General features: G+C 41.8%; 1 protein-coding gene across 1 annotated transcript in view; it reads left to right on the top strand.

Moving 5' to 3' along the window:
• The window catches only part of RAP1GAP (RAP1 GTPase activating protein), a 29,573-nt gene extending 13,780 nt beyond the window's left edge, over positions 1 to 15,793 (top strand). The window contains exons 10-19 of the mRNA XM_009878311.1: positions 60 to 160; positions 799 to 928; positions 1,618 to 1,773; positions 3,516 to 3,587; positions 3,771 to 3,857; positions 4,458 to 4,592; positions 6,123 to 6,269; positions 9,123 to 9,226; positions 11,887 to 12,003; positions 15,004 to 15,793. Of these exons, the coding sequence (XP_009876613.1) occupies positions 60 to 160; positions 799 to 928; positions 1,618 to 1,773; positions 3,516 to 3,587; positions 3,771 to 3,857; positions 4,458 to 4,592; positions 6,123 to 6,269; positions 9,123 to 9,226; positions 11,887 to 12,003; positions 15,004 to 15,013 (1,059 nt within the window). The 3' untranslated portion in view covers positions 15,014 to 15,793. The remainder of the gene's footprint in view (positions 1 to 59; positions 161 to 798; positions 929 to 1,617; positions 1,774 to 3,515; positions 3,588 to 3,770; positions 3,858 to 4,457; positions 4,593 to 6,122; positions 6,270 to 9,122; positions 9,227 to 11,886; positions 12,004 to 15,003) is intronic.
• Positions 15,794 to 17,917: the final 2,124 nt, after the last annotated feature.

The following is a 17,917-nucleotide window of genomic DNA, read 5'->3' as shown; positions in this document are numbered from 1 at the left end:
GTTACTGCCTGTCCTTTGTACTGCTTGTGCTCCTTATGACTTTTCCTTTCCTTTTGAAGACGACTGAAGAAGAAGTCTTCAGTAACACAGAAGAGAGTCTAGGTTTCCTGGAGTTCCTGGATTTCCTTGGTGACAAGATTCAGCTGCAGGATTTCCGAGGGTGCGTACCCAGCACAGTTGGAAAGCCAGATTGAGTTAGGCTGCAACTGTGTTAGAGCCCTGATTTTGGAAAAGTACTGTGTTGTCTGAATCCCAGTGCAGGTGGAGAAGCCCACAGTGTTTTCGTTAACCATGCTGTCTGCGAACAAGGTGGAGCTTAGGTTTCTGTTGGCGTTTTCATTTAAAGGTGTCCTGGTATCTCAGTATGACCCACAGTATCAGAAAATAATAATTCTGACTGTGCATGTGTTTGTTTCACAGTTATATGGGTCAGTGTTGTTTTACTCTCTTTCTATAGGGCAGCCTGTCCTTTCTGTGGTTCTGTGTGGTTTCTGTGGTTCTGTATGGGTTCTGTGTCCTTTCTGTGGATTTTCAGAGGAGTGCCAAAGAAAGTAGCTCCTTTGAGGATCCCCGGTTTAGCTTCAGACCTTGTAGCAAGCATGTTCAGCAGAAACACTGTGCAGCTTCAGACAGTGCATTTGTTTTGGGAAGATTTGGTGCCACATTGTGATGGATTTCTTCAGAATTACTTTTGATGATACTGATGTACCAAGCTACTGTTACTGACATAATTTTTTTTCCTTTCCACTTTCTTGTATCTGTTCTGCCTGACCTGTGATGTGGTGTGGATTGGCTCAGGTTCCGGGGAGGCTTGGATGTTACCAGAGGTCAAACGGGCACCGAGTCAGTCTATACAAATTTCCGGGGCAAGGAGATCATGTTTCATGTGTCTACAAAGCTGCCCTTCACAGAAGGAGATTCCCAGCAGGTATTGAAAGGAGGACTAAGGAATACAGCAGTGTGGCTAGGAGAGGAAGGGTATTTATAACTGAAAGAGGGTAGATTTAAATTTTATGTAAGGTAGTTGGGGTTGTTCAGCCTGGAGGAGAGAAGGCTCTGGGAAGACCTTACAGTGGCCTTCCAATACCTGAAGGGGGCCTGCAGGAAACCTGGGGAGGGACTGTTTACGAGGTCGTGCAGAGATAGGTTGAGGGGTAATGGCTTTAAACTGAAAGAGGGTAGACTTAGATTAGACATAAGGAAGAAAGAAGTTCTTCACTGTTGGGGTGGTGAGACAGTGGAACAGGTTGCCCAGAGAAGTTGTGGCTGTCTCCTCCCTGGAAGTGTGTAAGGCCAGGCTGGATGGGGCTTTGAGAAACCTGGTCTAGTGTGAGGTGTCCCTGCCTGTGAGAGAGGGGTTGGAACTAGATGATCTTTAAGGTCCTTTCGAACCCAAACCATTGCATGATTCTATGATTTGATTAGGGACTTCATAGAGGGGAGAATGCCTAACTGCATAATGTTGGGAATTATGACTGGAGTAAGTTAAAAGCAGTGATGAAGAGTTTGGTTGAACAGATGGGTTGGAGATGCAAGGCAGACTGGTGTTTGAGGCCCCATCATACTGTTCTACTCTTTTTCACCTGCCTTTTCACTGTATTTTTTTTTCCTTTTCAGCTTCAGCGGAAGCGCCACATTGGGAACGACATTGTAGCTATCATCTTCCAGGATGAAAGCACACCTTTTGTCCCTGATATGATTGCTTCTAATTTCCTACATGCCTATGTGGTAGTTCAGCTCACTCATGGCACCACTGGGGACACTCTCTATAAGGTAAACAGAGCCGATAGAGTCCTCTGTCCTGATTTACTGATGTTGATCCCTGAAGTAGAAACCTGTTCTTGGGCCTTTGGGAGAGATAGAGGTTCAGCCAACTGTTATACTAATTTGTTAAGTATCTACTAGAAAGTAGAATCTGGTTGTATGTTTTTCAAAGTAGCTGATGAAGTAGGAGTTGGTGATGATGAGTCCTTATGCCTTGGAGATCTACAAGAACACCAGAAACATCCAACAACCAGAATCCACATCTCGTTTTCCACCAAAGAGGGTGCTGGGAGTGTAACAACCACCTTCCATTGTTCCCTGTGCTGTGGGCAGTCAAGTAGTGATGCGATAGCCTCATGGTGATCAGAGGCATGGGGTTCCAGTGTTCCTTTTGATCTCTGTTTTGTAGGGTGCAGAAATTCAAGGGATTTCTTTTAATATCAAGAGAAAGAGCTGGGAAATCTTGCCATTTGCTTTGTCTCTTTGTACTATTATTTCAGTCTTCACCTATCTGCAAGGCCATTGTTTTTGTCAGCCTACTAGGATTGCTTGTATCATTTAATGAAAAAGAAGTGGTCCGAGTCAGGACCCTAAAGGTAATGCAGAGTCTTCTGTAAAGGCTTTTCAAAAGGGGTTTTAACACATTCTGCCCTGAGAGCATTCTAATACCTAAGAGATGGCATCTTGGGATTTTTTTTCCCATCCATTGTTCCATTTAGTTAAGCTTTAGTGCCTAGTGGATACGTTGGAGTATTAATGGTATTTATTTCTTTGAATCAGTTTTTGCAATGAGAAAATTAACAATGCAAAGCAGGATTTTAAATGGTAATACCTGTTAGGAGGGAGAGGGAGGCCTTGTAAATAGGAGAGCTGGCCTACGATGTGAGAAATCTGAATTAGATTAAATGCTGTTTTCCATCTTCCTCTCATTAAACTCATGCCTCTCATTGGCTCTGTGACATTTACAATGGAGTTATTATGAGTGTTATTTTGAGGCGGTTGCTGTTAAGTTGTTATGACATTGTTCCCTGGTGGATGAAATGGTAAATAATGATATTGTTCCATCTCAAACATGACCAAAGAAAGAGAAAATGTAAGTATTCTGAAGTGCTGTGTGTAGTTTGTAAAGTAGCTGCATATAATTATACGTAAGTGCTGTGAAAAGCAAGTGACAGTAGGTAAAAGCTGGACTGAGTTACAGTTACATTTTTTTATCTGTATGTCAGGTAGGAGCATGTTAAAAAATAAATAAATTCCTTATCTATTTCTGGGAAAGTGCTTTCACATGTTTACCATATGTGACTCAGAGAGGTGGTGTCATTGAGATACACTGAGGGAAGTATCTCCACTGAGGATTCTCTGTCAAAAAAATAGGTCAGTACAACCTATTGACAACGATTCTTCTAGTGGAGGTAAATCTTGCAGGCTGAATAGAAGCTTCCTATTTTTTTTTGTTTTGAATACACTGGTTATTAAAAATGTATGCTAAAAATATAATTTAAAAAAAAAGAATTCAGTTGTTTTTCTGTTCCTCTTCCTGTGTGCACATCTAGCTGAGTGAATTTCTGGGAGATAAATCAGCACATCCGTTCACCGATTTCAGAAATAGATGGATGCATAGAACAGCACATTAGATCTCTTTTGAAGATGTAAATAGTTCAGGAGGGAGCAGATGTACCCCAGCAGTTTGAAGGCTTTGATAGTTTCATTTGTGTTATGATGCTTATTTTCTTTCCCTTCTATCGTTTCAGGTTTCAGTCACAGCGCGAGATGATGTCCCCTTCTTTGGACCCCCTCTGCCAAATCCAGCCATATTTAGAAAGGTTTGTTTCTCTGGCCCAGTGTTGGGTGGCGGGTGTATATGGTACACAGCCTTGTGTTCTGAGTCAGTATTGTCACTCTGGCTAGATCACTTTGGAGGTCTAAAGAGTAAAGGTAGAGCTTTTCTCATGTCATATTTTTATTACTGTTTTCATCTCCAGTCTAGTCTTCATCTTGTCTTGTAGAGTGCAGAGTTTCGTGAATTCCTTCTGGTCAAGCTCATCAATGCTGAATACAGCTGCTATCGAGCTGAGAAATTTGCTAAATTAGAGGTGGGTCTATTACTGGGCTGCTTTCATTAAAAATTATAAATCTATATTAGTGCTAGATTAGGAAAATACAGTATGTTGGGTTTTTTTACTTTGTTTAAAAAAGAAAGATGAAATGTAAATTATTCTCAGCTATGTGATGTTTCCTTTGTATTTCACAGCAGGCATGATAGAATATGAATGAATATTACATTCTAATGTAAAGATCTAATCCTCAAGTATACATTTTGCTGGAGGAAATTCTGTATTAGCTGGAACTCAGTGTTGTGCTACAGGATGCGTACTGATATCAGTGGTTTTCGGTTCAAGGTACCAAAATTCTGTTCCAGACTCTGCTGCTTGCCTGATCTAGAAAAAACATGTCTCTGTTTCATCACCTGTAAAAATGTATTGTTCTTTATGACTTACTTTAAAGAGTTTAAAAGGGCTGGGCATTACTGTAATATATTCCATAACTATACATCTAAAACCACTTCATACTCTCTGAAGTAGGTTTTTTTTTTTTTGTTTTCTTTAGGAGGATGTGAGATGTCACAAAAACAGGAGAAAAAAATAACTCCATTCCCAATAATGGTTCAGTTTCTGTTCCCAATGTTAATGCAGGAAAGAACCCGGAGTGCCCTCTTGGAGAGCCTTTTTGAGGAGCTGCAGCTTCGCAGCCGCAGTATGATGGGATTACCCACAGGGGAGGATGACAAGATAGAGAACGGCAGTGGGGGCTTCCTCGAAAATTTCAAGGTGAGCCATAGTGGGTTGATTCCTAGTTTCTCATTGTGTGTCCCTCCAAGGAATATTGAGCCTGCTGATAGCAGTGCTTAGGGTAAGACAGAAACAAAGTCTTTCCATCAGCCTTTCTTTAGACTATCTTTAGCTGTGCTTTAGCATATCTCTCAAGAAAAGACATTTTTCCCATTCCTGTGCTTCTTCCTGCAGACTTATGACATGGTCCGGGGTGGAATTCCATATAATCCCTCAGAAGTCAAAACTCTTTATGCTTCTTGTTAGTGTCTAGTGTCAGATGGGGTTTTGCTCCATGACTTACAGAAAAACGAATTGAGTGTTTGCAAGAGGAATTTGTAATAATTGTAATAGTTAGTAGTAAGCAGCTTTCAGTTCCTATAGTAGATTCTTCCAGTTCATCCTCGTTATAGTGGAAAGAGTTGAAGGAGGCATTGCAAGAGACTTTCTAACATATCTGTAAGTGTACTGTCTAGAAAAGCTTGCCCTGTAAAAGCCAGAGTAGATGATGCTTTTTAAAAAAAATTAAAATAAAAATCAGGATTGTTTGACAGAACTTCTTTTCAAAAGTGATCAAGGTGATCTGAGAAAACAAAAGTTTTGTATTAACAGGCAGACTGAGTGTTGAACTGATTTATGTAGAGAGAATCTTGTATCACTTTCCTATCTACTTCCCCTTTCCCACTTACGTGAGAAGTGCCTTAACACTTCTTTTTTATTATAAGTTGTCTCTCTGGACAGAGATGCATATTATAAATAGCATTTCTTCTGACCACCTCCACCTGCTCTGTGTAGTGAGCTGATAAGAGTCTTTAAGAGCTGTGAAATTCATTCATTCACCTATAGGTTTGGTAGCTATATGTGTAGCTTTAGTCAGAGCTGGGATGCTTTGGTGAGGTGTATCTCTATGTGTAATCCTTCAACTCTGTCTTTGCTCCTAACGAGGAATTTCATAGCCATCCATGTCTTATACTAGCTATCCAAAAATGTCCTTTTCTGACTTCTAGCAGATGCTATGGTTTGCGTGTCATGTACACAGATGACCTTTGTAAAAATCTGGAAAAGGCTGAGTAAGCTCAGAAAATCACCTTGTTCAAATGCTGCAGATTTTGATATGACTCCTTTCCTCTTGAAATTGCCACTCAAGTTCAGGCAAAGCTGAGCCTTAGTTTTGAAGAGGAGTTTGTGTTTTGTAGCCTTAATTGGTAGGACTGCCCCAGATGATGCTGTCTTATCCAATATGCTGAGATACTGGCAGGGAATCTGTATTGCAAACAGGACAAGGGAGGCAAAACTAAACAGTATTCTTGAGGAAGAGTTCTCCCCTGACAGCAAGCTCCACGAATCGGCCAGTAACAAAAATAAGTAATATCTAAAAAGCTGCCTTCAAGGAGTTAGGATTTCTGTGGTTCTAGTGTTGGTCTGTCACAACTTTCCACCCAGTCTGTGGTGCTTTTCATACTACCCTACCATGTGCGTGTCTATACGTGTATCTGTGTTTGTCTGTTTCCCTGCCTCCCTTCTGTTCAGCGGGTGATCAGAGGCCGCAGCCAGAGCCTGGATACCATGGGGATATCCATGAGAAAGCAGCAGCCAGCCACCCTGCCCAGCCGCCCAACTACAGCTGGCCTTGCCCTCAGCCAGAGTGTCGCCGAGGGCCCTAAGGCCATTGCTGCGGTAAGGTATTTGGGTGGGCTGTAAAGAAGAAACCTGGCACACCTTTGTGACCCACGCATACATTTTCTTTCTTTTTCCCCTATTAGTTTTTCCTCTTGTCCTTCTGCCCATCTCTTTTTGATGTATCATCCCATTTCACACGTGGTGGCAGCACGTGTTGCAGTCTGTTTTGTCTGTGCCTATCTCTAGACCCAGTTCATCTGTAAACTAGAGCCGAGATTGATGCAGACTGGCAGAAGAAAGCCAAACATGATTCTACATCAGACGTCTAGCTCTGCTGTTCTGGATTAGATCTTGCACATTGCCATACTTGAAAAAAAGGCGCGTACTGGGGTTTGACCAGAATGGTACTGTATTGCCATAAGGCAAGAGCTGAGAACATAAGGACACTAGATCCATCTCACTTTCTTGAATTTCACCAATCAGATTATTTTCTGTAATATAAACAGGCACACGATGTTTATTCAAGGTGCTGTTTTGCTGCAAATAGCATTTGCATGTTGGGAACAAACAGCAGAATTAATTAATTTTGGGGTGAGCAAAAGAGTGAATGTTTCTAGTGACTATCTAAACTTCTCTTATTTGATAGGGATACTAAACATACTTGATCAATGTGAGCATAGTAAATCCGTGGTAAATGTTTCCAGAAAAGGATCCATGTTTTTGATATTGAAAATATGGTTACAATGGCCAAAGTGCAACCAGCAGATTGTGGTCTCTGCTCTAGTGATGTCGGTACAAGCAAGCTACAAAACTATCTCTGAGTAAGCCAAGAGATGCCTTTCAGTGTGGAAATTTCTTGGTGACAGTTTGTTTACTCAGGTGTATGCATTCTTTATGTCAGCACAACAAAGTCACAGGATTGTCATGACTTGAGTTTGCTGTCTCCTTGTTTAACTTCTAGTTTTCTCTACTTTTCTGATTCTCCCTCTTGTTCTTTCATCATATGGGGATACCCTTCCTGAGCCTCTTTCTTGGTGTGCTGGCTGCGTATCTTGTTCTGCCTTTGTTTCTGTATACAGTTGCAAGAAAAAGTATGTGAACCTTTTGGAATTTCATTATGTTCTGCATTAGTTTATCACAAAATGTGATCTAACTGTCATCTAAGTCAAGAGTATTGACAAATTGAATATGCCTAAAATAATAACACAAAAACACCTCGGATCCTCTATGTCTTTATCGAATGCACTCATTCACCATTCAAGATGCTAGTGGGAAAAGTAAGTGAACCCTTGAGTTGACCTCAAAAAAAGCTAACTAGAGTCAGGTAAACCTGGAGTCTTGTTAAGAAAATGAGTTTGGAGGCGTGGACTAGAACTACAGTTTTTATCAGAGTGATAAAAAACACTCAAACTTTTTCGGTTTGCTCCGCACAAGATGTATGCTTATATGAGCCATGCCTTGCCAAAAAGAGTGTTCAGAGGATTTACGATCAAGAATTGCTGATTTACATAAAGCTGGAAAGGGTTACAAAGTGATTTCAAAGACCTTATAAATTCACCAGTCTACAGTCAGGCAAATGATCTACAAATGGAAACACTTTGGGACTGTGGCTGCTCTACCAAGAAGTGGGCGCCCAGTCAAAATGACCCCAAGAGCACAATGAAGACTCCATCAATGAGGTAAAGAAACAACCCTGAGTGACAGCCAAAGAGTTGAAGGCATCATTACAACTGGCTAACATCTGTGTCCACGAGTCTACAGTACATAAAACATTGAACAAGCAGGGTGTCTATGGCAGAACACCATGAAGGAAGCTGCTGCTTGCTACAAAGGACATTGTTGCATGCCTGAAGTTTGTGAAAGAGCACATTGACACTCCCCGTGGTATTAACAAAATGTTCTGTGGACTGATGAAACAAAGACTGAAATATTTGGAAAGAATACGCAGCACTACATCTGGCGTAAAAAGGGCATTGCATATCATGAAAACATCATCCCAGCCGTAAAGTATGGTGGAGGAAACATCATGATTTGGGCCTGCTTTGCTGCATCAGGGCCTGGCCAGCTTGCAGTCACTGAGGGGAAGATGAATTCCCAAGTGTATCAAAAAATTCTTCAGGATAATGTGAGAGTACGTCAGCTGCAACTCTGTGGATATTGGGTGATGCAACAGGACAATGACCCAAATCACTGGAGCAAGTCCACAGCAGAACGGCTTCAGAAAAACAAAATCCGCCTTTGGAGTGGCCAAGTCATAGCCCAGACCTCAACCCAACAGAGATGCTATGGAATGACTTGAAGAGAGCCATACACATGCGACATCCAAAGAATATGACAGAGCTAAAGCAGTTCAGCCAGGAAGAACGGGCTAAAATCCCTCCTGAACGCTGTGCAGCCCTGATCCACAGCTACAGGAAGCGCCTGGTTGAGGTTATTGCGGCCAAGGGGGAGGGTCAACCAGTTATTGATTCCAGGGGTTCACTTACTTTTTCCACTAGCATTTTGCATGTTGAATGTGTTCAATAAAGGCATGAAAGAACTGTTTCTGTGTTATTATTCTAGGCACATTCTATTTGTCAATACCCTTGGCTTAGATGGTGGTTAGATCACGTTTTGTGACAAATTAATGCAGAACACCATGAAATTCCAAAAGGTTCACATAGTTTTTATTGCAACTGTATCACTGTCTCGTTCTCAAACAGCCTTTGTAAGCCCTTAGCTTCTCTTTCTCACTGACAGCAAGTACTCCTTTTTGCACTGGTGGAGCTGGGCCATGCTGTTGTATTGCAAAGTAAAGGAGAGGAGCTGGATCCGTGTTGCAAAACTCCCTCTCCCACGCTTCCAGTTCTCCCCAGTTTTTCCTGTCTTGTTCTCATCCCTCCTTTCTGTCACACTTTCCTTTTTTTCCAGTCTTTTGCCTTGCCTGGTAGGAGCCCATCACGTACTCGAGCCAGCCGCTTCCATGGGCGACGGAGTAGTGCCATTGGCATTGAAAACATACAGGAGGAAAAGAGGTATGAGATGTGGGAAGATGAGGAAAAGAGCACAAGAAACAGGAGATAAGCAAAGCGAGACAGAAAGACACAGAAGGGGAATCGATAGGAATGAGAACTGAAATGGAAGTGGTTGGGAATGGGGAGAAAAGCCTGGGTATTGGCTAGTGGAGAAATAGACAAATTACAGAAACAAATAAATTTAAAAAGGATGTTTAGAAATGAAGAGGGTCAATATTTGAGGAAGAAGGAGGAGATGGGTGGAGGAACATACCAAGATCGCTTTTAAACATTATACAGGACTCTTGGTTCTCCTGTTCTGTATTTGCTGCTTTTAGGTAGGAGTCAGCTGAAAGTCTGTTACTTGACGAGGGGGAATTGTGTGCTTGAATGTTACATGGTCTAAGAAATACTTATAATTAAGGGATAACATACAGCTTCAAGGAGTGACTTGGCATATTTGACAGAATTCTAACCATTCGAAAGTTGTCTGCTAGTTGCCAGAGATTATTTAGTTAAATAAATAGATTTGTTTCAGCTCCAGCTGAGACACCTCTCTGAGATCATACAGAGTCTCAAAAGTCGTGAGTGATCTTTATCTGATAGACAGTTTCACAGTTGCAAGAATTCCAGAGAACAGCTTAACGACTCTTTAAAAGGAGAAAAAACATATTTAGCATGGAAACTAGTGGTTTTGCAACAGGAAGAATTACTGTGTTTTCCCTTCTTTCCAGTTAGTCTTGTGGACCTTTCCTTAGTGAGGTCTCTGTGACCTAATCTGAATAGAATCACAGAATCACAGAATGTTCGGGGTTGGAAGGGACCTCTGAGGATCATCTAGTCCAACCTTCATCCCAGCATACCTAACCACTACACCATAGCCTCAAGTGCTAGATCTACTTTTTTTTTTAAACACCTCCAGGGTTGGTGACTCCACCACCTCCCTGGGCAGCCTGTTCCAGTGCCTCACCACTCGTTCAGTAAAGAACTTCCTCTGAATATCCAATCTAAACTTACCCTGATGCAACTTGATGCCATTTCCCCTTGTTCTGTCATTAGTAATTAGAGAGAAGAGACCAGCACCAGCCTCACTACAGCCTCCTTTTAGGTAGTTGTAGAGGGCAATAAGGTCTCCTCTCAGCCTCCTCTTCTCAATAAAAACAGTAGAGAACTTTATTTGAGAAAAATAAAGTCTTCTGAGACCATTTCCCTGTAACAGTCTAAGGCAACACAAGAGCCACAACTTCTCATTACTTTGGGTAGTTTTGTGCCTTACGCAGCTGTATCCCTCAATCCATTACTTTGTGTACAACATTCTTCACTGTCCCCTTAAAAGATTTGTAAAAGTTTTCTATGACAAGGAGAAACCGTGTTTTTGCTTTCTTGGTGGTTTTCTTTTTTTTTTTTTTCTTTTTTTTTTTTTTTTCCTTTTCCCCTGCTCTTTACCAGAGGGAATTAGTAAGCTATTGGGTTTATGTAGCTTTCCTTTTGCTTATTGGTAATCTTAGGAGGAACAGTGAGCCTTGTTTTGTGAAAGACTTTTTCTTTTTTTTTTTCTTTTTTTTTTTTGTGGATGATTCTTGAAGGTGCAGTTTCACTAGCAACTGGTGTGTTCTAACAGTTCATTGCTACTGAAGAGCAGGTATCATTATTTCCCTTTTAACTACCCAATCCTATCCGATTCCTTGTGATGGCTCGGATGCTTAGTGGACCCTTCATAGAACTCATTCAGCCCATTAATCTTAACAGAAAAAGTATCAATTTTCTTTCATTAGGTGAACTGTGTGCCAGGTTTTGCCATGAACTTGCTCATGCAGAAATCTGATGGGTATCAAGGCTGAAGGAAAGTACACTCAGCAGAGTGAAGGAGGCTGGAGCAGGCTCTCTGTCTGGCAACAGTGAGCTCACCACCTCATGTGTGACTTCACCCTGAAGCTGTATTTTCATGATATGCAGCCTTTGATGAGAGTCCATCCCACTCGTCCACGTCCCATAGAATTTCAGGGTGGTTTTAGTTTCAGGATTGTTTTTTGTCAGGATAATTTCCAGTCTCGTGCAGTTGTGAGGGCGCAAATGAGGGCATGAGAAACTGTCATGTGAGGGGCATGGGGAGAATCAACAGATCAGGAGAGTAGAGAAGGAACTTTGTGATCTCCATCAGTGAAGCCACAAAAAAATGCCTACAACAACCTGTTTTCCAATCCTTAATTAAACATATCCAGGTTCTCAGTTACTCAGACAGCTTTCTTCAGAAGTATCCTGACAAGTACTAGTAGCAAAAACACTATTGTAACCATCATGGAACAGAAATTTGCTGAATCCTTTTTCTTTATGGGATAAACATATAAGCTGTCTAATCAATCCTAAAGCTTCTTAAGGCCAATGAAATGGGGAGGGTAGAAGAAAAAAATTAAGAGAGTACTGAATTTAAGAATTAGAGAGTACTGAAATTAATTTAAGCTTTTCTATCAATTTAAAAGGAGTCTAAAGTTGGCCATTTCTAATATATTGCTCTCAATGGATCACATCCAAAGCTCTGCACTTTCCAACACAACTGCATTTACTTCCCTTTCATGTGTATTTGAGAGATCCAGCTTTGTATTGTGGCTTGTTAGGAAGTGTTAGAATAGACAGCGGTTAACTTTTGCCCTAGGGTCTAGCTGGTTTCTTTTTTGTCCCAGCAGAGACGCTGCAGAGAGGATACAGAAGGTGCTGGACAGTCCAGGCGCTTTCTTTGACCTGAAGTCTGATGGATCGTCCAGTCCCAGTTCCCCAGAGTTCCCTAACAGGAAGAGCAAGTGAGTTGAAAATAATTTTAATATTTGATGCTCACCATGTTTGATATTGGCTTATATGTTGTGCATGTCTTGCTCAGTTGGAGGCTTTACTGAGATTGTCCAAATCAGGCATTGCAGTATCTCAAAAGTTAGATGTCTGGCTGTGGCACAGTAATTCAGAGAAAGTAAGTAAGGAACACAGCTTTCTTTAAACAACCAGTGAAGAAAGTTTGGACACTTGAAGGTGATTTTGGCTATATTATTACTGTAGTGTTAGCTTGCATGCAACAGGATGCGGAAAGCCCTAGCTGTCCAGTTATCCAATGCTCACTTGTGTATGTTTCCTCTCAAATTTGCTCTGGAGTGATTTTGGAGCTTCATAGAGAAGCTTGGACAAGGGTATGTTGGGATGTGGGGTTGTACTCAAGTTCTGCCCCTTTAAGCAGGATTTGTGCTGCTGCTCCAAATCAGCGTGACCTAGCCTGTCATCAGTCCTCCCAGTGTGTTACAGCTGGCACACATGTTGCACAGATGTTTCATTGCTCGAGTACGCCATACCAAACCCAGTGTTCTCCTGTAAAGCACTTCATGCAGTAGTTTGCAAATAAGTTCTCCAGTTTCTTGAGGTCAAAAACTGTAAAAATGCATTTTGCTGGTAGTGTGCTAAGCTGTATTATGCTGGGATGTGATCCTATCTAGGATGCTTCAGGACTTCATGGAAATGTTCTTTTCCATCCTTTATGATTCTATGATTTACACTTCCAAGACTCCAGAGCAGCCTGTTTTAAAATCTGAGACTGCAGCTGACTTTCTGGAACAGCTTGCCTCACCTCATTTTTTATGGAAACTTGGATGAGACCTGTGGCAAAAATGCTACTGACTCCTTAGCAGGGCATGTCCCCTTTTCAGGACTGGGATGACTCCAGGAAAATTTCAGGAGGTGCCCTAGAAGCAGACCTTTATGGTTGTAGTTGTTCCAGGTGCCAAGTCTGACAAGGAAGGGCCTTTTGTCCAACTAGACTTAATGCTCCCTAAGAATTACAGGTTGGTGACTATCTACAGTAATTCAGGTACCCAATTATATGCTGTAGGAGTGCCCAGAATTTTGTCACAGCCAACGTGCAAGAGTCCTGTTAAGTATGTTTTTGTGGTACTAGTTTTTGGGTCGGGTGGGTGTCCAAAGTTTTGGTGGGGGTGAGTGTGGAAGGGACGTTATAGGAGCATGGATGTGATAAAGAACACCACTCTGGCAAAGCAGTTCGGTGGAACCTGGGTTTCAGCATTGGCAGGACAGCAAGGACTTACAGACCATTTAAGATGCTAGCTCTGCCAGCCAAGGACAAGAGAGAATGCAGGACATGGAACCACTGATGGGTTGGCAACATCCATGTTCTAGCACTGTGATATCATTCCACCTCCCTTTTCTCATTCTGCCTAGGACCTTGTTAGTGAACTAGAAGTTCCTGCCTAGGCATGTGTGATGGGCTCTTGCTCTAGTTAGGTAGCTTGGATAATCAGCAAGAATTTTGCTTAGTAAGAAAACATCTACTAAATTGGCTAGTCTTGCTTACTCTACTGTAGAATGTGTGCATGTCCTGGAAAAAAACGATGAAGCTTTTTTGACATCTGTTCCTGATTTCTGCATTTGATTGTAGACTTCCCCCACTTTCCAGCTCCCACTTTCCATTCATGAGCTGGGGAGGTGAGCCAGCTGCAATGGCTGTTTCAAATTGGTATCACATGCTATCAGAGAGTAAACATAGCATGGGCTTTCACTAACAGTACTTGCATGAGTATTGTTTATGGATCCTGAGGCATGACCTCTGTGATTTGGCAGCCTGCCTACTTCTGTCCTCAGGGTTCTCACTATGCATTTTTTCCAGTCATGGACTCAAACTCATTTGTACGATCACCAGAAAAAACTCTTTTCACAGTTGTGGTGGTTTAGCTCATTCCTGGACAGCTTGTTTATGAGGTAACATGGAATTTTGCACAGTTGGTGATTAGCCAGAGTGAGGTGGTGGTGTAATTTCAGAGTTAGGGACCAGCCCACGTGCAGTCATACTTCCTGCATTACATCTGGGACAGAGAATCAAGGACATGTAATTCCACCATGAAAATCACACCGTTTTCACCAAGAGAGTATTAGCACAGTATTGTAGGAACAGGCTATGCACGTAATTTTAACAGTCTGTTTCAGAGACAGTTCTGCTGAGTTCTACTGCAGTAGTTTATTTATTGTTTGTTAATTGTGGAACCACAATACAGGCATACTTCTAATGCAAAAAGAGCTCCAGCTGATTCTGTAGTAATTTACACAGCCCGTGTTAAAAATGTTATCCCTAGTAGCATGTCATCCGTCCACTCCTGGTTCTCTCCAGGGAGTAGCAGCACAGAAAATGTCTCTATTGCAGAGATGTCCAGCATGTTGCTGGTGGTCTTCAATAATCATTTCAGATTCCAGATGTGAATGGTTAAATTCTTCATTAATGTTCTACTAAAGCCAACCTTGAAATAAATGCAAAGGTAACACATAAATAAAACATTAATTCCTTTACAGAAAAGACGAACCAGCTCTTACTTTCTGTCCTTGCATGCTGAGTTCCAACATACCCTTTTGCAGTGGTCAACCTATCATGATCCTGATTTGTGGTTCCACAATTAATGAGCAAAAAATAGACTATTTCAGTAGAATGTCATTACAACTTGCTCTGAAATGGACTGCTCCAGTCCGTGAAACCACATTTGTTCACGTGGGCTAACAAGTCTTCTCTCCCACATGCAGGGACAGTTGTCCTTAGTTTTTCTGCTTTACTGTCCAGGTAGCCTTCCAAAGAGTCCTTCTCCCCATGGGACAGACTCAAAAGAATGAGCCCAGCCTGAATAACCTGGTAGCAAAACTCCTCAGGGTCAGGTGACTGTGGGTTGCATCTGAAAAATCAAGCACTGTACTGTGTATGTCCAAATGCTAGGAAAAGTACATGGGTATTTTGTGTGTGTGTGTGTGTTTTCCCTCCTCAGACACATCTGAGTGGGAACATCAAGCCAATCAGGAGTGGACCGCATGCTATTCAGTCATTGGTTACCTCACTGAAGATACTGGCAAGACTTTTGGGGTGAAATGGGAGTCCTGGCTAAGAGGAGCATGAACTTACTTAGAGGACCTCAAGGACTATGGAGAGACGAAGTGGCACGAAGTAACACTCCACTGGCAGTTCTGGAACAGGAATCCTGGGAAAGGGAGATGGACAGATAGCTCCTATTGGAGCATTTTGGCTCTATAACCTTCTCAATGTCCAATCAGCAGCCACTGAACCAGCCTCTACTAATGATGGGGAAAGGAGGCCAGCCTGAGTGCCTTCCCTTCTCTTCCCTTCCTCTCAGATGAATGAGAATGGGTTGGCCCACGGAAGGCAAGAGCGGAAGACCATGTTTCCATCTGTGTCTCTAGTGCCTTTGGATTACATAGGTCAGGAAGTGCAGTGTAAAGAACGAGGATGGAAAAACCTGCTGAGGAAGGATGCTGAGAAGGAGAGACTTTGTGGAAATCTAGGTCTCAGCTCACTTAAATTCATGTTATTGATTTGCTCTGCTAAGGGAGAAGCATGTTGGCCTTCATTTCCTCCAAAATATATTTCCTAATCTCCTGAGGAAGTATCTTTGGCCTGTATTGGCCCTGTCTTTACTGTTCTCCCTGTTGCATGCTGGCGTGTAATATGCCTGGGACTTTAGGTTTCATTACTGCTTGTGGGTCAAGGCTGGCCATATTTTGCAGTGTTTCTGAAAGAATAAATATATTTAGTATCTTAAAGGTGTCTTATCTTGTCTTTTTTTGGATTTTTTTAGAACTTTTAAGCACTTCATCATGGGTTTATTGGCTAGTCTCTTGTGCAGGCAGTGAGTATTTCACCATAAATGTCAGGCTTACATGCATAAAGCACCTTCTACTGTGTAATCATATCAGCCTTGTGGACTGCTCTTTCTCCTAGATGACTGTAAGCAGTGGATCCCAAATTCTGAGCTAGGAGAAGCTGAACTTAAGGGTCTTTACTGATACAAAACATGCACCAGGCTACCTCCCATGTCCATGATATTTGAGAGAGTTGTGGTCAAGTGACCAGTTTGCTTCGAATTGTCCCTTTGTAATGACTCTGTGCGAGCTAAAAGTCTACTGGGATGGACTTCAGGAGCCACTCTGCTGGGAACTGGGCATATGCAAAATCACCAGGATGGGCACCTTGACCTAGGTATGCTCCCATCTATAAGCAGGAGGAGAATTCTGACTTGTCTGTGCAAGAGCTTGGCACTTGCTCCTAAATAATTTGGCACTGAAACATCCTACAGTAATGCAAATCTTATTAATTTGTTCCTACCTTCTCACTGCTTCCTTAAATTTTCTTAGTTAATCATTCTATAATATTAGTTAATGTCTATGCTTTTCTGACTCATCCTGTTACAGCTGTGCAGAAATGGTTTCTAAGATTTTGACATACCAAACTTGCTTTTATAGTCCCCTGGTACTGTCTGGAATTTCACATAAGACCAAGTGTAGTAGGTTGAGAGTGGCTATGGGAGTGGGTGGCCTAGGCTGGGTAGTGCCTTTCCTTTATATTCAGTTTAACAACTCATCACGTGTTTAGATTTCTAAAATCTCATCTCCAGAATGAAGGCATCTATTAATTTTAATGTCTAGTGGTAAATGTTGCTTAAATGCAAGTTCTTTGATTCACTCTATTTTAAGATGCTTAGGCCCGTGGCCTAAAAATTCAGTTAGTCTTGTCCTTTCAGTTATCCACCGTGGAAACAAGAATTGGTGTTTCTATGAAAGGAAGCAGCAACTAGAAGTGGTGGAATGCAAGCCAGGTCATGTGAATTCTGTTCCTAGGTTGGAAAACTAGCTATGGATGAATAATTTCTTTTTACTATTTCTGAGTATAATGAAGCTATGTCACAAAAAGCATAAGCCCGTGTGTAACAGTTGTGTTACACATAGGCTTGATGTTGAATGCTTGCATTTCACAGAATGCTGAGGAGTCAGACTTTAGGATGCTGTACGATGCATTCTCATGTTCCTCATCCACTGTAAGCAGTTGTGGTAGTGGTTTGAGGTAAAATGAAACATCTGAGGAAGAGGAGAATGACAGGGTGGGTGTATGATTTCTAACAAAGAGAGGCTACCCTCTCTGATTTTACCAAGTGCATTATTAAAATGTCTTCTCTCCAGAAGCTGATGTGTTCTCAAGGGGCCACCAAAACAGGATTCTATGGTTCAGAGCATGTGGCTGGATGACAGTGACTGCACATCCAGTACTTGCAGTTCACCAAGTATACAAGGAATATAGACGAAAACTCCTCTTATGCTTCTAGAAGCATATGAGAGGTTGAGCCACATACCTTTGGCAAAATCTTTTGTATGCCATACTAAAGATTTGAGCAGCAAGGGTAGGTGACAGGCTCAGACAAATGGGGGGAGAATTCAAGGGGGAGTGTGTTTCAGTACTCTGAATAATTAGCGCTATACACACTGCAGAAGGAGTTACAGTAGATTACAAAGAATTAATGTGTTAGAGAGCATGTATCTCAGTGGTTGCTTTTCTGAATACAGTACCCATACCTCTTCATAGATAGTTTGGATATTAGAATTACAGAAACAGTGGTTCCTGAACAAAGCAGTAAGGTCCTGAGAAGATGGGTAATCAGGTAGCTAACCTGAGCTTTTTTGGCTGCCAAGGCTGGGCTCTTAGTGTAGTGCTTGATTAAAGTTTAAATAGTTGATTAAAGTCACCTTGGATCCATTCAAAGTGCAGAGATTAGTAATTAGAAGTTCTCTTTAGTCCCATAGCAGGCATAAAACTATTGCAATATCTGTTGTTGAGGTTGTATCCACTGCACTGATCTCAGACCCTGTTTGCAATCGTGTTTCACTTTGATAAAA

This window comes from Apaloderma vittatum, unplaced genomic scaffold (assembly GCF_000703405.1).
Source record: "Apaloderma vittatum isolate BGI_N311 unplaced genomic scaffold, ASM70340v1 scaffold521, whole genome shotgun sequence".
In the NCBI taxonomy this organism is placed as follows: Eukaryota; Metazoa; Chordata; class Aves; order Trogoniformes; family Trogonidae; genus Apaloderma; species Apaloderma vittatum.
This window is presented reverse-complemented; position numbering and strand designations above follow the sequence as displayed.